General features: G+C 34.8%; 1 protein-coding gene across 8 annotated transcripts in view; it reads right to left on the reverse strand.

Moving 5' to 3' along the window:
- Positions 1-17,406, reverse strand: part of ATG5 (autophagy related 5) — a 97,552-nt gene that overhangs the window by 61,718 nt on the left and 18,428 nt on the right. For 5 of the 8 annotated variants that reach the window (XM_081139692.1, XM_081139695.1, XM_081139694.1 and 2 more), the window contains exons 4-5: positions 15,135-15,213; positions 7,773-7,935 (exon numbers count right to left, since the gene is read on the reverse strand). In XM_081139692.1, coding sequence (XP_080995818.1) covers positions 7,773-7,935; positions 15,135-15,213 — 242 coding nt within the window. The remainder of the gene's footprint in view (positions 1-7,772; positions 7,936-15,134; positions 15,214-17,406) is intronic. The other 3 variants (XM_081139697.1, XM_081139699.1, XM_081139698.1) reach the window with 1 other exon arrangement.

Genomic DNA, 17,406 nt, shown 5'->3' on the forward strand with positions numbered 1-17,406 from the left:
AACTGAATCTCATACAAAATGTATTCCCTACCATGGAAGATCTCTGGGACATATGACCATTCACTGTTATTAATGGACTCTTTCCAATAAACTTATGTTAGTGTAATTTGTAGTGTATTATGAAATAACTGTCTAAATGTTTTCAACATGTAGTTTTATTATCCATGATGTTCATTGCCAAGTATACCCAAAGCACTGTAAGAAGAGGCTATGATCCAAATTATTACCAAATTTATTCACTTAAATCATGTAATTTCCAAGAGCAATATTTCTCCAGAAGCCTAGCAGGGTATATTTATGGCTTTATATTAAAATGGCAATGTATAAACTTTTTAGATTTCCATCATTATTTTTAATTACAGAAAGTAGAATACTGAGAGATTGATTTAAAACACGTAATACAATATAGTAAAAACATTTGTTTGTTCCAAAGTAAAATTTAACTGAATGCTCAAGCAGGTTACAAATTTGTTTTAAGCAAACTTCTCAAAGTGGTACATTCTTGAATGCCACACACACACACACATGCAGAAAGAAAAACACATGATTTAGTGAATATAAGAAGCTGCCAAACATGCAGGATATAAGGGGCTGCTCCATGTTTCATTGCCCTGTATCACTGGGAAGATTAACTGTCACACCTTAAGAGATGAAATAAAGATGGCAGTTATTGTGAAAGTAAACAAGTATGTAATTAGAAGCTGTAGCATTTGATTCAAATCTGTTAAGCCTTCTCCATCCACTGGCATACACAATACTTAACACCTAACTCAATACATCTCCACATGAATGTCTCAGAGACATTTCAAACTTTTGACCTCAAAGCTGATGTTTTCAATTAGGCTTTGTTCCCCATCCCAAACCTATTCTCTATCTAGTTACTTCATGTCACAGTATAAAGATCACTATCCATCTAGCTGCCCAAGTAAGAATCCAGGAATGATTCTTTCTTTTCTTTCGCCCTAAATTTACATCCAATCTAACAACAGATTCTGTCAATTCCACCTCCAAAAACAGCCCCAGATTCATTGACTTATCTCCATCTCTACTACTGTTATTTGTCCAAAGTTCCTGTGCCCCCATGCTTCAAAAGGCCAAAACTAAAAATATCAGAGTTTGGGGTAAGGAAAGGTTTATTGATTAAGAAGGCACCAACTGAGGAGATGGGAGACCTAAGCATCTTACGAAAGTACAGAGTTCAGGCTTCCTTTAGGCCAATGGAAGGGGAAATGAGAGGGGCAAGAGATGACTGATAAGCACAGACATCTGGGTGCTAGCAGGGGTCTGAGGAAGATTTTGTAGGAGGTTCCTACAAATCTCTGATAATCATTTTTTTTTTGTACACATTTCCCTCATCTCTTCTGTACGGGACTGTTTTTTTGTAAAACTCAAGCCACAAGCAGAATTCCTGTAATGATTATTAGCATGTCTATCTGCAAGACTAAGTAGAAGCTATTACCCTGGAGACCATGGGAACAAAGCAGGCTTGAACAAGGTGGAGTGAGAAAGGCTGAGCATTTCATTGTTACACTATTGTCACCCTAAAGGCCATTACCATCCTATTCCCAGATCTACTACTAGAGCCTATTTCCAGTCTTCACTCACTTTCACTCTCCATTCAGCAGCCAACATGTCCTTATATTATTTTCTACATCATCACTCTTACAGAGTTGAGTCCAAAAATCTCATGTCTCTCTGTTTTAGTAGTATTGCTATTATGACACCACACATTTCTGGCAAGTTATCTACTACCTTCCACCTACGTCCTACTTAAAAGGGACAGGAAGAAAAGGGCGAGAAGGTGGGGGGTGGGACAACAAAGAGGGGAAAAAGGGAGGGGAGGGAAGAGAGAGAGAAAAGGGGGAGAGAAATTATGAACACTAATTATTATTCCAAGAAGTCCTTCTGGAATCAATTGAGAATATCTCATTATCAGAATTCAGATATAAGTGATTACCACTTTACAATCCTTGGATTTTGAGTCTTGTGGGATTTTAACACTGCATTTATAAGGAAACTTCAGCTTACAGAGTAACCTGCCATGGCCACACAACTGATAAGAGATGGCAAAGTAATGATCGGGCCCAAAGCTCCTCTGAGCAACAGATTCTCAGTCAAATATTTATTCTATTATATGCAACTGACAAAAACAAAGCAATCTAATTACAACCAAACTGTCTCTACCATATAAGCCTCCAAAGAGCTAGAACCACTGCATTTATCTTTTATATCACCTACCCAACAAAAGTACTTTCAAAATGTTATGACCTGTTACAAAAATCACCTTTAAGCTAATCACTATTTCCTCTTAAAAACCAGTTTTAAGTTAGAATGGTACACTACAAAATAATTTCTCTAAAACATTACCTAGCTCAAAGTGATTAGCCACACTTTAGAAACAAATGTATATATTCAAATTTAGCAGTCAAAACTTACATTTATTTGAAGAATTTATTTAATGGCATCATTTCTTCTACAGTATATTTTAAAAAATAAGGCTGAAAACTAACTCATATACTAAAAATATTTTTTAGAGATTTCCTCAAATCTCTAGCTTATAAGAAAAACAGCTTGATATTTAACAGAAAATAGCCTACACATGTGACAACTGTCTTATAAATAATAAAAGTGGTACTTTTTCTTTTCTTTCTTTTTTTGTGGTCACTAACTCTGTTGTACAGGGAAGTTAAATACTTTTACATCAAAAATGAAAACCCATAAAAAACACTGAAAGGCAGAGTATGTCTTAAATGAGTTTTCTTGGTTTCAAAAGCTTTTCTTATTTCTCTTTCACAGAGATCTGAAAAATTAAAATTAGCATTTGAAAGTATTCAAAAAATGTTTAAATCGTTTAGTTGTTATGCTCTACAGGTGCAGTTCTGAATATATAAATTTACCATCTGCTGTGTCTCAATCTTGACCAATTTGCAATTATACTAACCAAATGGTGAAATGCCTTTGACTTCACAAATTAATAGGACTTTCTTTTGGATGGAAAAATTCTTAAACATAAACTCTATTTCAGCAAATAAATTCAAACAAGGCACTTCCACAATTTTATACTAATATTAAACTATTTATAAAAAGCTGTAATATGACTTCCTTATAGTATGAGAAAGAAATAAAGGAGTCATTCAGTCAATATTTGTCTACTCTATGCCTAAGACTAGAGTAGGTGCAGGGGATACCAAAATATGTAATATAGTCTAACAAGGAGAAATTTATATTCTAGCAGAATGCATAAACTGTAACTATTCCAGAGTATGATGAAATATGAGAGCAAAAGTGCACATAAACAGACAAGGTGCCAGGAGTGTATGAAAACAATAGTTCTGCCTCCACTGGCTGTAAGCTCCTCAAAGACAGAATCCATATTTATTCAATCACTGCTGGGGGATTACTAGCTCCCAGCATAGTGTTGGGCACATGTTAGATGTTCAATAAATATTTGTTGGCTAAAAAAGAGGGAAGGTTTCACATAGAAGGTGACAAAAGAGATGAGCATTAAAACACAAGTAAAAGTTACATAGACAAAAAGGATGGAAAGGGCATTCCACTCAGAAGGGACAAATTAATTACACCCACCTTACACTAATTTACTCTAATGTAAATAATAACATTTTCTACAACCAGCCTTCACCCAGCTAAAAATTTCCTAAAATGAGTATTTTCATTTTTAAAAAGTAGAAAATAAACTATCAAAGTCTCCACTATCCACAGGATACCGCACATAAGATTTTAAGTGTATCAGCCCAATCACTACCAGTACAAACAAAACCAAAGAAAAGTAATTTATAACTAAGTACAAAAATGGAATAAAATAGTTTTAACCACATACCATTTTAAGTTGAATTTCATGAAACTCAAGTTATAAAATTTAACTTACTAAGTAATATGAGCTAAAACAAAAATAGGAAAAAAAAATTTAAGTCTTCACCTGATTTGTTCTTACTGATTTTTAGAGAGAGAAAAAGGGAAAGAGGGAGGGAGAGACAGAGAGAGAGAGAGACAGACACACCAATGCAAGACAGAAGCATTGACTTGTTGTCTCCCAGACATGCCCCAACCAGGGATCGAACCCGAAACCTAGGTATGTGCCCTGACCGGAAATCAAACCCGCAACCTTTTGGTGTACAAGATGATGCTCCAATCAACTGAGCCACCTGGCTGGGGTGGGGAATTAATTTTATTCCAAAAAATATCACTGAAGGCAGTTATTAGACTAAGTCTGATACGTTATGTTATACCAAGTTCTGAGTGTGTGACATTTTCAGTCATGCTTTAGGTCAATGATAAATATGAGCTAGCTGTTGGTTTGGTCAACCTTCTATGGGCTGACAAATATTTTCTAAAATGGTCAACAAAGGTAGTAAATATTTTAGGCTGTGGACTACATGGTCTTTGCCACTATTTAACTCTGTTTTTTTGTGGCATGATAGTAGCATAGACAATACATGAATGAATGGGTGTGGCAGAGTTCTAATCTTTATTTACATAAACAGTAAACAGGTGGCTGGCCATGACCACTGTTTGCTAACCCCAGTTCTAGAGTCTCAAAGTGACTTCTTCATAATTCTTTTATCAAGACAGCTTTCAAACACTTTCACACATACTGTAGTAGTACAAGTACCACATGACCTTACTCATATGTGGAATCTAGGGAATAGAATAGACTGACGAACAAGATACCACCACAGGTATGAAAGCATGGAACAGACGACAGATCTGAGGGGAGGTGGGAAGGAGGGCGGGAAGAGATTAACCAAAGAACTTACAAGCATCTGTGAACACTCTCCAGGGACACAGACAATGGACAGGTGGGGGCCTGGGGAGGGGTGGGAGATGGGTAGAGGGGGGTAAGGGGGGGAATAGGGGACATCTGTAATATTCTCAACAAAATAATAAATAAATAAATAAATAACAACAAAACCCAGTATGTTAGTGTTTCACTAAAGCCTCTAGAGACACCTGTAAGAGAAACAGAGGTTCTCTTGTTTTACAGATAAAGAAATTGAAGCTAAAAGAACTGAGTGACTTGCCCTAAGAAGCTACTAGCAGAACTGATAACTAAAAACCAGGCCTTTGTGTTCACAATTGTTAATCATCACCCTCCATACCCAATTCTCCAATGCCTCAAAAGAAACATTTCAATCTTTTTTAGAATCCTCTGCCTAGGGATAAACTCTCTATTGCTGACTCATCACATTCACAATAGAGTTCAAGAACATACATTTAAATTATTTACTTCAATTCTGAAGCCAAATTATTCTCAGATCCCTTTTCTCTTTGGAAGATTCCTGGCTTCTTCCATTTAGGTAATCTGATTCACAAGTTTCCTAAAATGTCACTTCATCTTCAAATAGCCAGCAAGGAAATAGGAAAAGTATACCTTAAGGGATTGTAAACTCTTGATCATTTAATAAAAATTTGTGTATTCAGTAATATAAATGAGGTGAAAGGCCTGGTGCCTGCCTCTGAAATAATCTAGTTGCTAAATACCAGAGGTACAAATATGAAACGAAGGAGCAACTCCATGTAACTCAGGTCAAATCTAAGAAACTTAAAAGAAATGAGAAAACTTAATTTATAGTACAGTATCATAAAATATGTGCCTTTTGTATACGAGTCAGATAATACTCTATATTTTGCATAATGAAAGTTTAATACTATTAAACACCTCTTTGACATGGTAATAATATAGTCCAGAAGATAAAATTGTATCACTTTTTTTTTACATTATGGTTTTTTTGGGGGGAGTAGGGCCTTCATTTTTATTCTAATAGTTTCTATGAAAGAGTGCCTTATACTGGACTAACTCCCTGTCCAAAAACAATTCTGAAAGATGGACAGAATGCAAGCAGTCCTTGCTTTGCATAGTAGTATGGGACTGGAAAAGTGACCTTGCAAGATGTGAACATGTAAAGTGATCTTAACAGTTAATGGGAAAATTAAATTGTTCTGTGATCCTTACAAAACTGTCAAAACATAAAAAACTCTGACAGTTACCAATGTATAGAAAAATGAAAAAAGTAAATACGACTAATACTGTATTTATTTAGTACACAGTAATTTAAAACATTAGGAACATAGAGAATTAAAGTATTTTATTTTTTTGTAAAAAAAAAATACATAAGCATGTTTGAATAGTGCTTGCTTCCAGGACATGTAACTTACCAGCAAGCATCTTTCATAAACCATGGTGAACTGTCATACTCCTCTCCAAGTTTGGATCAATTTCTAACATACCACCAATTTGCGCTTTCAACATCATGAAATATCCCTGTCCCTTTAATGAGTTTTTTTTGCCAGCATCACTTCCTCTGGGGTAACTTCATTCTTTTCATCACAACCCCTTCCACATTTATGTGAAAAAGTTCACCTTCACTAATTTCCTGTGGCTGCTATTGAAACTCTCTCAAATGGTGGTAGTGTCCACATTCTCACAGTCAGCAAATGTCTTCTATAATTCCATTAGTTCTATTCAAATTTCGCTTCCAAGATTATCACTTTTTCTTTCTTTGCTTCATTTTCACCTTTCTTAGCCAATTCCCTCTTTTAATTATCCAGTGTTTAAAACGTTCTGTGGGCTTATCACTGGAGACAAGGAGGTAACATAACTATATGCTTTGCTGTCTACAGATGAAAATAACAGATGCATAATGATGATTCACTGACAGACACTGAAAGAAGTGAAGTGACTGACTGATCACTGATCATGACACATATGCATTGTTGCACAATGATTCATGGACCAAAGAGCAAGCAATAAAGTTTGTACTTTATGTAATTATTCAGTTAATATATACCATGGCAAATAAAAGTGAACCAGTGGAAGGGGTCAATGAGGGAAAAAGGTGACATCTGTAATACTTTCAACAATAAAGGTAAATTAAAAAAAATAAAAATAGTAAAATTTTGAACCATATTCTTGGGAAACTGTTTTTATTTCTTTTTTTTAAAGTTGGGGTATAATTAACATATAACATTATATTAGTTTCAGGTGTATAACACAATAATTCAATATTTGTATATGCTGCAAAATGATCACCACAATAGTCTAGTTATCATCAATCACCATATAAAGTTACAAAAAATTTTTTTCTTTTGATGAGAACGTTTAAGATTTAATCTCTTGGCAACTTGGAATGGTGTTATTTAACTAAAACATGTTAACTAAAATTCATGCATACTGGACTTGTGCAAAGCAAGGACCTCCTGTACACAGAACTGTTTGAAGGCACTGGAGGGCAATCAGTGCAGGAAAGATTAAGGAGCTATGACCTCTAAAAGATGAAGAATACAGAGTAAATTGCAAATTGTCCCCAGTTTTTTCCTTGAGTACATTTTCTAAGTCCCAGCCAGGAGAGAGAATCTAAGCACAAAACAAGTCTTACTGTTCTGAGAAAACAGAAGTTGGAGTTCATACCCTAACCAAATGGAGGTACTTTGGTATGCAAACAGGGTATCAATTGCAATTCCAGAAGGATCATAATCAGGAGAAAGGCACTTTTTCCAGAAGCTAAACACAGGAAGTTTCTACCGTCATGTTATAGGCAAAGCAATCAGTCTAATGCTGGGGAATCCAGGAAGACAGGAATGTTGGAAGGGTACAATGTAAGAGATGACTGAAGGTAGCTTCTTTGCAAAATTTTGTGCTTAGAGATTGGAATCTAAACTTGTACCACCAATCCTAAGATGCACCAATTACTCACAGATTACAGTGACTTCATACTTTATAAAAGGGTATTCTGAAACGAAACAGTTATATTTACCATTATGTAGTCCCATCCAGAGCTGCTTGTGATCTTTTTTCTGCATTTCATTGATTACTTGACTTTTGTGCTTTAGAGCATCAGCTTCTTTCACACAAGACATAAAATGAGCTTCAACTGCGTCTTTAGATGGACAGTGCAGGAGGTCCTTTTCTGGAAAACTCTATCAAAGGGAAATATATATATACATATAAAACAGTGTAAAATTAGCTTCTTAAAGAACTGTATCTCCCCCGATTTTCCAATATTTTTAGTAAACCATCTCTTACCTTTCCAATAAAGAGACTTCAGTACAACTAAAGATTTAGGTATATAAAGGTATATTTTATACCTCTTCCTTATATGATATGTTTATAACAACATGAAAAAAATATATGAAAGAGTACTAATTTTAAAAGTAGCTTTCTGACTGACCATACCCAGTGTTGGCAAGAATGTGGAATGGAGCCCGGGCAGGCGTGGCTCAGCTCTTAAGCGTCGACCTGGGATCCAATCGACCGGGGTTCGATTCCCGGTCAGGGCACATGCCTGGGTTTCGGGCTCAATCAATGACTCTCTCATCACTGATGTTTCTCTCTCTCTCTCTCCCCCTCTCCTTTCCTCTTTCTGAAATCAATAAAGATATATTTTTAAAAAAGAAAAAAAAAAAAGAATGTGGAATGGAATTCTCACACACTGCTGGTAGGAATGTAAAATGGTACAACTACTTTGGAAAGCAATGTGAAAGTTTCTTTAAGCAAAGTAAACATATACCCACCATCTGATCCAGTTATTCTCCAACTGGGTATTTACCTAAGATAAAAAAGCCTATGTACACACAAAAACTTGTACATGAATGTGCATAGCAGCTTTATTTGTAAGATCCAAAAAAACAGGAAACAACCTAAATGTCAGGTAAATGAATGCATAAATTGTGGTATAAACTTATCTAAGTATACATTTTTAGTATGTATAGTTTGCTATAGACCAACTAGAGCTTAAGAAAGCTGTTAAAATGTAACTTTTAAGGTCAAATAGCTAAATTTATATCCTATACCTTCAGTGAATCTTTCAGGCAGTTGAGGCAAAGATCATAGGTCAGATAAGCAAGCAGTTATGCAAATGAGATGACTAATAAACTTTTCACTGAAAAAAAGAAAGCTAACAACAATAGCTAACACTAATTGAATACGTATGAGATACTGTGCTAAGACTTTTTATATGATTATAATTTAAACTTTATAATAACCCTTGAGGCAAATACTATTGTCATTGCTATTTTACAGATTTAAAAAAAATTAAAGCTCAGGGAGTGGATAGTCATACAGCTTGCAAGTGGTAGAGCTAGGATTAGTCTGACTCAGAGTCCCAAATCTTAACCACTATGAAATACCACTTCCTCCGTAACACCTAAATACTTAATGATTATATTCTAACGTTATTTTACAGGAAAAGACTTTGTTCTATAAGTCCTTCAATAAAAAGAGTCAAATAATAATGGTAGAAAATAGCATTTAGTCATAGCCTACTCGTATTGCTATATTAATAGAAACACTCAATTATTCAAGTCCTGGAAAGCTCCTGCATCATTTTTAAAAACTTAAAGTAGATGCCCTCCTACCAAGAGAAAAGTTACTTGACTACCTATAGCTATTTTCTACATTATATTCTTTAAATGAAAATAGTCGTTATCTCCTGTTCTCATGGAGTCTGATCTCATAGTTTCTGCTGAGTAAAAGGTGAGCCGCTATATAAACTACCCACTGGTCACAGTTACCTGGAGCAGAGGGAAACAGCTGAGACAACTGAATTGTTTCTCTAGGTACAAAGGTATTCCAGATTCATAATGCTCTTGCACTAGAGGTCCATAAAGAACTAAGGTGGATGTATTCATACATAGGAACACAAAGGCAAAGCATATGAGAAAATGTAAAATTTCATAAAAACGAAAAGGCAAAAGGAGAATGAGAGAGAGAAAGGAGAAAGTAAAAGATGGGAGAGGATATGGTGGCAGAGAGAGAGGGTCCCTGCCTTAATCAGCTTTATAATCAGCTGTATTTGCTTTGATTCAGCTAGATTAAGGGGATTTGTCCTGGCTTCCTGACCAAAACAAAGAATAAATATATATCATATCAAATCTATTCAAATGAATTAGCATTATACCAGTTATTTAAGAAAATTTTGACTCTGTTATACTTGATCTATAAATTTAGAATAGCTTTCAGATATTGTAGAGTTCTCTGCACTGCTAATTATCCACATTGGTTATGAATGAGTGGCAGAAAATAGTAAAGTTCATATTCTAAAGAAAATATTATTATCATATAGTTTGAATTTATGACCTATTAAGCTTAAGTACTGTTAGAATTTGTTAAAACTGTATGTAAACTGATTATGGAAAGAAGGAGTTAGGATCTCTCAAAAATAGTTGCTTGAGAAGTTGGGGGGTAGGGAATATCTCACCATTTTTTAGTATTGCTTCAGAGTAGGCAAAGCCCCTCAATGGCTCCTATAACTGGAGAAGGTACTAAAGTTTTGCTTTTCTCAGACTTCCTTTGCTTTACAGGTTTCTAAACCAATGCTGACACCTATAACTGACAGCTGACAATTACAAATGACTAGTCTTTACAGCAAAAGAGGGGGAGTCTATCAAGAGAGTGCAGATATTTGCATACCTACCCTTCAACAGAGAATGTTCTCACTCTATCCAGGAAGGAGGTGAACTCTTTCATGAAATGAACTCAGGGGAAATGTGAAAGCAGTAACATAAAAAGAAGTTATCTGTTTAAGCAGCCACAGCAGTTGAATTAATTGTGACAATAAATAAAGTGACAGATGTCTCAGCCAAATGTCCCTCAACTCCTACTCATGAAATGCCCTCCTTTCCCATGATTAGGGTAGGAGTGGAAAATCTTTTTTTCCTAAAGCTTCACAATCAAATTACAAGCAGACTCTTGATTCATTATATTTCTAATCTCTTCTTACATATATTAGCAGTTGTGTATAAGTTCTTATCTTTTAGTCCAAACAAACTGTTACAAATAAAGGGGAGTTTGACACCAGGTTTACTGGCTTTCATTAATTTTCGTCAGAATGTCTGCTAAACTAAATCTAATTTTACTCTTACAGAAATGACTGGAAAGGTTCCATTTACTTAGATATTATTACCTGTGTCCTTTAATTAAAATATTAATCCAGACAGTCTGGAATATGTCCAGACATATTAGAGACAACCAAATAACACTAAACTAAAACTACTCTAAGGTAAATGGGGAGAAAAAAAAGACTTTTAATCTTTTAATAATACTACAAGCTCATTTAAGACAATGCAGCAAAACAAACAAAAAAACATTTTCCATATAATTAATAAAGAACCTAACTTCTAATTGAAAATACAAAAGTTGCCAATACAGCATTGTAGACTCAGTGTTTGTGCCCCGCCCCAATATGCATGTGTTGAGGCCCCAACCCTTCAGAAAAGTGTGGCATTATTTGGAGATGGGACCTCTATGGAAGCAATTAAGTTTAAATGAGGTCATAAGGGTGAGGCCCCAATACAACAGGATTAGTGTCCTTAAAAGAAAAGACAGCAGAGAGCTAAGTCTCTCTCCCCATACACAAGGAGAAAAGGCCATATGAGGACACAGTGAGAAAGCAAACATACAAACACCAGGAAGAGTCCTCCCAAAACCAAACCCTGCTGGACCTTAACTTGATTGTGGACTTTCCAGCCTCCTAAACTATGAGAAAGTGAACTTCTGCTGTTTAATCCTCCCAGGCTGTAGTATTTTGTTATGGCAGTCAAAGCAAACATCCATAGCAATGTGCTTTTATTGCTGATTCACCTCTAATAGTAGACTCAGCATTCTGAAGGGAAAATATGAGGCCACAGTCCAAAGGCTTACTTTTATAAAATCTAAAATGTTTCCAAAATCACTTTGGTGAGTGTGCATGTGGAAATGGAAAGGGAGAAGAATTTTCAAAAATATTTCTTCCAAAGTATCATTTTCAGGATGAGAAAAGAATATACTATGAAAAGGATGCTAACAGAAGTTAACTGTATCAATGCTAAAATCAGCACTAAAATTTGTTAAAACTTGCTTGATGTTCTTAAATCTCCTAATTTTACAAAGATCCAATCTGCAAACTTACCTGCAACCAATCATCTCCTTTCCTGGTACAATCTAAGGTGTATCTTCCATCCTGTTTTCTAGATCCCATTTTTTTTGTATCTTTGAAATCCAGCTCAATTAATAATTCCCCTCTCTTTTAGTAACATTATCTTTAACAGTTTTTCTGTAATTACCATTTCCTTCGCTGTTCTTAAAAATAAAAGCAACCCCCAAAGCAAAAAACCAAACCTTTCCCTCACCCTCAACTTCCTCGGGCTAGAGCCCTCTCTTCTCCCCTTCAGAGCTAACCTTGAAACACAGCATTCAGCTCTTACTTATCCATGCAATCTGTCTGCTACCCTTACTGTTCCACTAACTCTGCTCTCTTCAAGGTCAACAATGATTCCTTTCAGTCCTTAAATGTTTTAAGCCCTCATCAAACACCTAATAACACTGTTCTAGGAGCTTGGGATATATGACATCTTTGACTATTCTCCTTGAAGCAGTCATCCTCAGATCTGTGTTACCATGTGTGGTGATCTGTCACACAGCAATAGATAACTAATATCATGTGACAGATACTATAAAACACACACCAATATTTAGAGCTAGGAAGTACAGCTATCAGAAGCATGAGAAAAACTATAGAATGTACTCAAGAACAAGGAAAGCTACCTCACCTATGTCATCCAACACACAGTGGAAAAAGCTGGCATATGGTAAATTACCTGAGAGGCACAGTGGCTCTCGGCCTAGCAAGAAAGAACTTGTCCACCAGAAAAGGGGCGTGGTCAGTCATACAAGTAGTGCCTTCCCAAGCACTGTAAGACAGGCAAGAGTGCCTTGCAAAAACCTAACCTGGCACTTTGAATGGATCTTTTTACATGCGCATGATTTTGTAACATCATGCATTGGTCATTTGGAAAATATGTGTTTACTGAGTTAATGTAGATCTTCTCCAAATGTTGACACGTCATTATAATAAAATTTCTTAAAAATAGGATTTGTTAAAATGACCGCAAATCTCATAAAAAATTCTTTTAAGAATAATAAAACTGTCAAGGCTCACGGTAGCAGATAACATGTTTTCCAAAATTCTAACTTTCACTTAAAAGTTCAAATTTTGTCACTGGCAACAAACACTGTCAGTTGTTTCACTTGCAATGAGAGGCTTTCTTTATTTTCAAGAAACTGTCTGGCAAATGCCCAAGTCTAAATAACCACAGTTCGTCTATCAGTCACTCCTTTAAATAAAAATTGGTGTTTCATGAAAAAAAGTGGCTTACTCAGCTTGCAACTCAAGTAAGGGCACAAGTGTTTTTCCTTAGAACAACCACAATATTTTCCATACAGCAAGTGTTTTATGTGTACTTCCTATTTCATTGCACAGGAGATTAAAAAGATATATACTTAAAAGTCAAGATCAATAATAATTAATAATTTGTACTGCTTCAGCCAGAATAGTCAGTGTTTGGAGGTGAAGGATACTAGTAGTTTGGTGCACTGCCTTACTTTGTGCTAAGGTACCAACAGTTTTACCCACCAACACTTTTGCAGATTAGTACAAATGTAAACACACTGGAAAGGACAAATAGCATCTTAATATTATTAAAGAAATAGATTTGACCTCATGAATTCCTTAACAGGATTTTGGAAACTTCCATGCGTTCAGAGTGACCTTTGAGAACCATTACACTATACCAATCCTAACAATTCTAAGCCTTTCCTATCATTATTACAACCCATCAGCTCATTCAGTCAATAATTACAGAGGGCTTAATATGTAGTGCCAGACAGGTACCATAAAGTGTCTGAGTGTCTCTACATCATTCACTCATATATCCCAAGCTCCTAGAACAGTGTCTGGCTGACACATAACAGACTCTCAATATTTGTTGAATGAATGAATAAATGGTAGCCATTATGTATTTTAACATAAAAGGTCTTTTAGAGTGCATTACATACACACACACACACACACACACACACACACACACACACGGTAATTATTGAAATTATTTTCCAATATAATGGGAAAGACTTGTTAGGAAATATGGGACCTCTACTCTTATTATGCTTGGAGTAGTTTTATCTTTACACCATTCTAAATTTTAATTATTATATACACAGACAGTCCTTGCTTTGCACGGTACCATGGAAAGTGAAACTCAGGTACATCAGAACCATGTCCTCTGTATGGTTCCGTGTTAACTAAAACCTTTGGTAACACGGTACTGTGCAAAGCACATCAGTGCAAACAATAGAGAAATAAATTCCAATAACTCACAAATTCAATTTCAGTAAGACAGGGAGGAAAGCATCTTAGGAAGAATAAGTGAGCCTCCTTTGGGCAGTGATTTTGAATGTGTCCCTTATAGGAAAGCAAATCAAACAACTAAATGACTTTTCAAACTCTTAACAAGCCTCCCTCCCATTGTTCATTGCCAGTTCAGAATCAATGCCTAGTGATCAAATAATGAAGGTGGTTCAATCCTTCATAGGTGTTTGGGAATTGCTCAGAGGGTAGGAGATGGAAAATCAGGGTAGTTAGGGAGAAAGAGGGACCAGCACTTTATAAAATACTGAGACAAAATTAGGTTATAAATCTAGCTTGGTCTCTTTAAAACTATGGGAATTAATATTTCTCAAAACAGAATTAGATCAATTATTTTCTGTCTCCTAATCCTTCTCTCAATTCAACCAAAAAGGCCTTAGAGTTACCCAGTATTTTTGTTTTGTTTTGTTTTTAGAGAGAGAGGAAGGGAGAGAGAGAGAAAGCCTCCTGCATGCCCCCTACTGGCGATCGAGCCCAAAACCTGGGCATGTGCCTGACTGGGAATCAAACCAGCCATCTCCTGGTGCATGGGTCAATGCTCAACCACTGAGCGACACTGGCCAGACAGCATTACCAAGTTTTAAGTTTTCTCCTTTCCTACTTCCATGCCCACATCCACAATGAGAATTTTGTTCTTCCTATTTGAGATTTATTTTTTTAATTAATGAATATAAATATCCCAAAATATTATAAATGTTAAAGTTTATTTGGCTCCAACAAAGAATAGGTATTATACATTAAATGTTTAAATAGATCTTCCAAGAGTTAGGAAGAAACTGGAAGGTATTTTATAGATAAACACTCATGGCAGCTTAGCAATTAAAAAGTGCCATGGGGAAAGCAATAAACAACTTCATTTTTTAAAAAAATTCTATTCTAAGTCTACTTACTAAGTACCACAAGTGGGACAAATGGGAAATGCTATTTAAACTATACCTTAAAATGTACTGTGATGTTCCAAGGAAGAGCTGAACTTGATGCAAGAAGATCAAATAGCAAACCAATTGGATAATGCCTAAAAATGAAAGAGTATATTTTAAGAAAGAATAAATATTTAAAGTTATAACTACAACTCCAAAATAAATTTCCAGCATGTTTTAATGTCAAGTATCAGGGGACTTCTAACCACGTATCACAGAAAGGTGACATTTTATACTCTTACGTGCCTGTGCTAATATGGTATAATTTTCAGGCATCAGGTGGTTTTCTTCTAAATCATTTCATTCCCCAGGGAAGCCTCAATCTGCATAATGGTATTGTGCTAAGGCATCTCTTATCACCCATGAGCACTGTTATGCTACACTATTGCAATACCTAATTATCACCCCAGTATTCATATTGGGCAATCAGTTTTATAAAGCTTATTTAAATATATTTTCGATTTTAAAACAACTTAAAATTTTAGAAAATTTTAGAATTGAAAAGAGCAGCTAAAAGACCATGCAATCACCTATTTTGTGGTTATTATTACTAATATTATAGCATATAAATTTCCAGTCTTTTACTTATGTGTACAAATCTAAATATAGATTAGGATTTTCCTTTCCAAACTGTTATAACCCACTTTTTTCATATAATATGTGAAAAATTTCCAGAATGACTATTCTTCTGTAATCTAATTCTAAAGTGATTTTTTAAAAATAAAATTTGGACTTCCTAAATAAGAGAACATTTCCTAATATAATCATTACTCACAAGTGAAGCAAATTATTTACCAATACGCAAAAGAATACAAACCTTGCTGATTTCAGTGGACAAACTTTATTTTTTAAATTATCCCTTTAAAGAATCTAAAGTAGCTTAATCAGTAAATCATAATTAAATAATAATCCCAACAAAGGCAAAAGAGAACTATTCGGTGTTATATACAGTCCTGTTGTTTCCCATATATTAGTGAATTACTCCTAGATTTAAGAACTCAAAAATCTGAAAATACACCTTATTTCCCTCAAAACAAGTGACCCAATACATTTTCTCACTAAGATTCAAATATTAGCTAATACTACTTATGTTTGCTTATGTCTATAAAGTATAGTTGTGGAAAGTTATCAGTCATTAGAGATCATATATTTATTTAGAATAAATTTAAGATGAATGCCCTGCTAGTAAAATAAAACAGTGGGTAGCTTTTCATATTAGTTGTATTTCTTAATAGTAACCCTTAAACTTCTCTTTAATCAAAAGTCAGCATCTATTACAAGTCTTTCATAAGTTGAAACGAATAGGGTCGGAAATTTTAGACTACTTAAATAATAAAATGTTAGCTTCAGGATATTCTGAAACCAGAGAAAACTCTGGCCTCAATCAAAACCTAAAATAAAAACAATTAAAAAAACATTGCACTAGAGACAAGTTATAGATTTTATTCAATTCTGGTCCCTCTCTCTGAATTCTTAAAATTGTACAAGCTCTACATAATGTCTTATACTTTTTTACAAAAAGGACCTTTCCATTTTTTAAAAAAAAATGTTCCTCTTAAGTGTCCATAACTAAGTTAAGAATGAATGTGGCTATTTAAGCTAGCAGAGCATATTGCTTTCCAATCCCTTTAGCAAATTAAGCAGTTGACATATTGGATAGATTCACCAGAAGCCCATAAAATGGCTAGCAATGCAGTGTTGTGCACATTCTCTGCCACTTATAATGAAACTGTATGCAAATTCTAAAGTGAAATCAAATATTATTGTAAAGCAATCAATAATGTCATATAAAATCAAGCATAATTTTAAAAATAAATAATTATTATTTGGGTCAGAATACAAGTTAAACATAAAAAGATTCATAATTATTATCTTTCCCTCAATATTAAAAAAATGACTGTAGGTGCACAGACACAAATAGCTGTGAATGCATAAATCAAAGAGCCACAAAATAGGTAACCCTCAGTATACCATAAAGATCCAATGGACTCAATTTTAGGTTCTGAATTTCTTTTCTGAGCAGCTTTAATTTAGGTTTGACACTTCATAACTTTTATTCTTTCTTAAAGGTCTGCCAAAAACCACAGAGAAAACTCACTTTAAAAAAAAAAAAAAGATGAAAACTTACTCATCTAGTAATTTCCATGTGGATCTACTGGACCCTTTTATAAATCTACGCTGTCTTATGGGATTTTGGTGATCTTGTTTTTTCCTCTATCTTGAAACATTTTGCTATTTCATCAGTCTCTGAATTATTTTGTTACTTAGCAATTATTCCCAACTAATGC

Source organism: Miniopterus schreibersii (assembly GCF_964146895.1).
Source record: "Miniopterus schreibersii genome assembly, chromosome: 6".
Taxonomy (NCBI): Eukaryota; Metazoa; Chordata; class Mammalia; order Chiroptera; family Miniopteridae; genus Miniopterus; species Miniopterus schreibersii.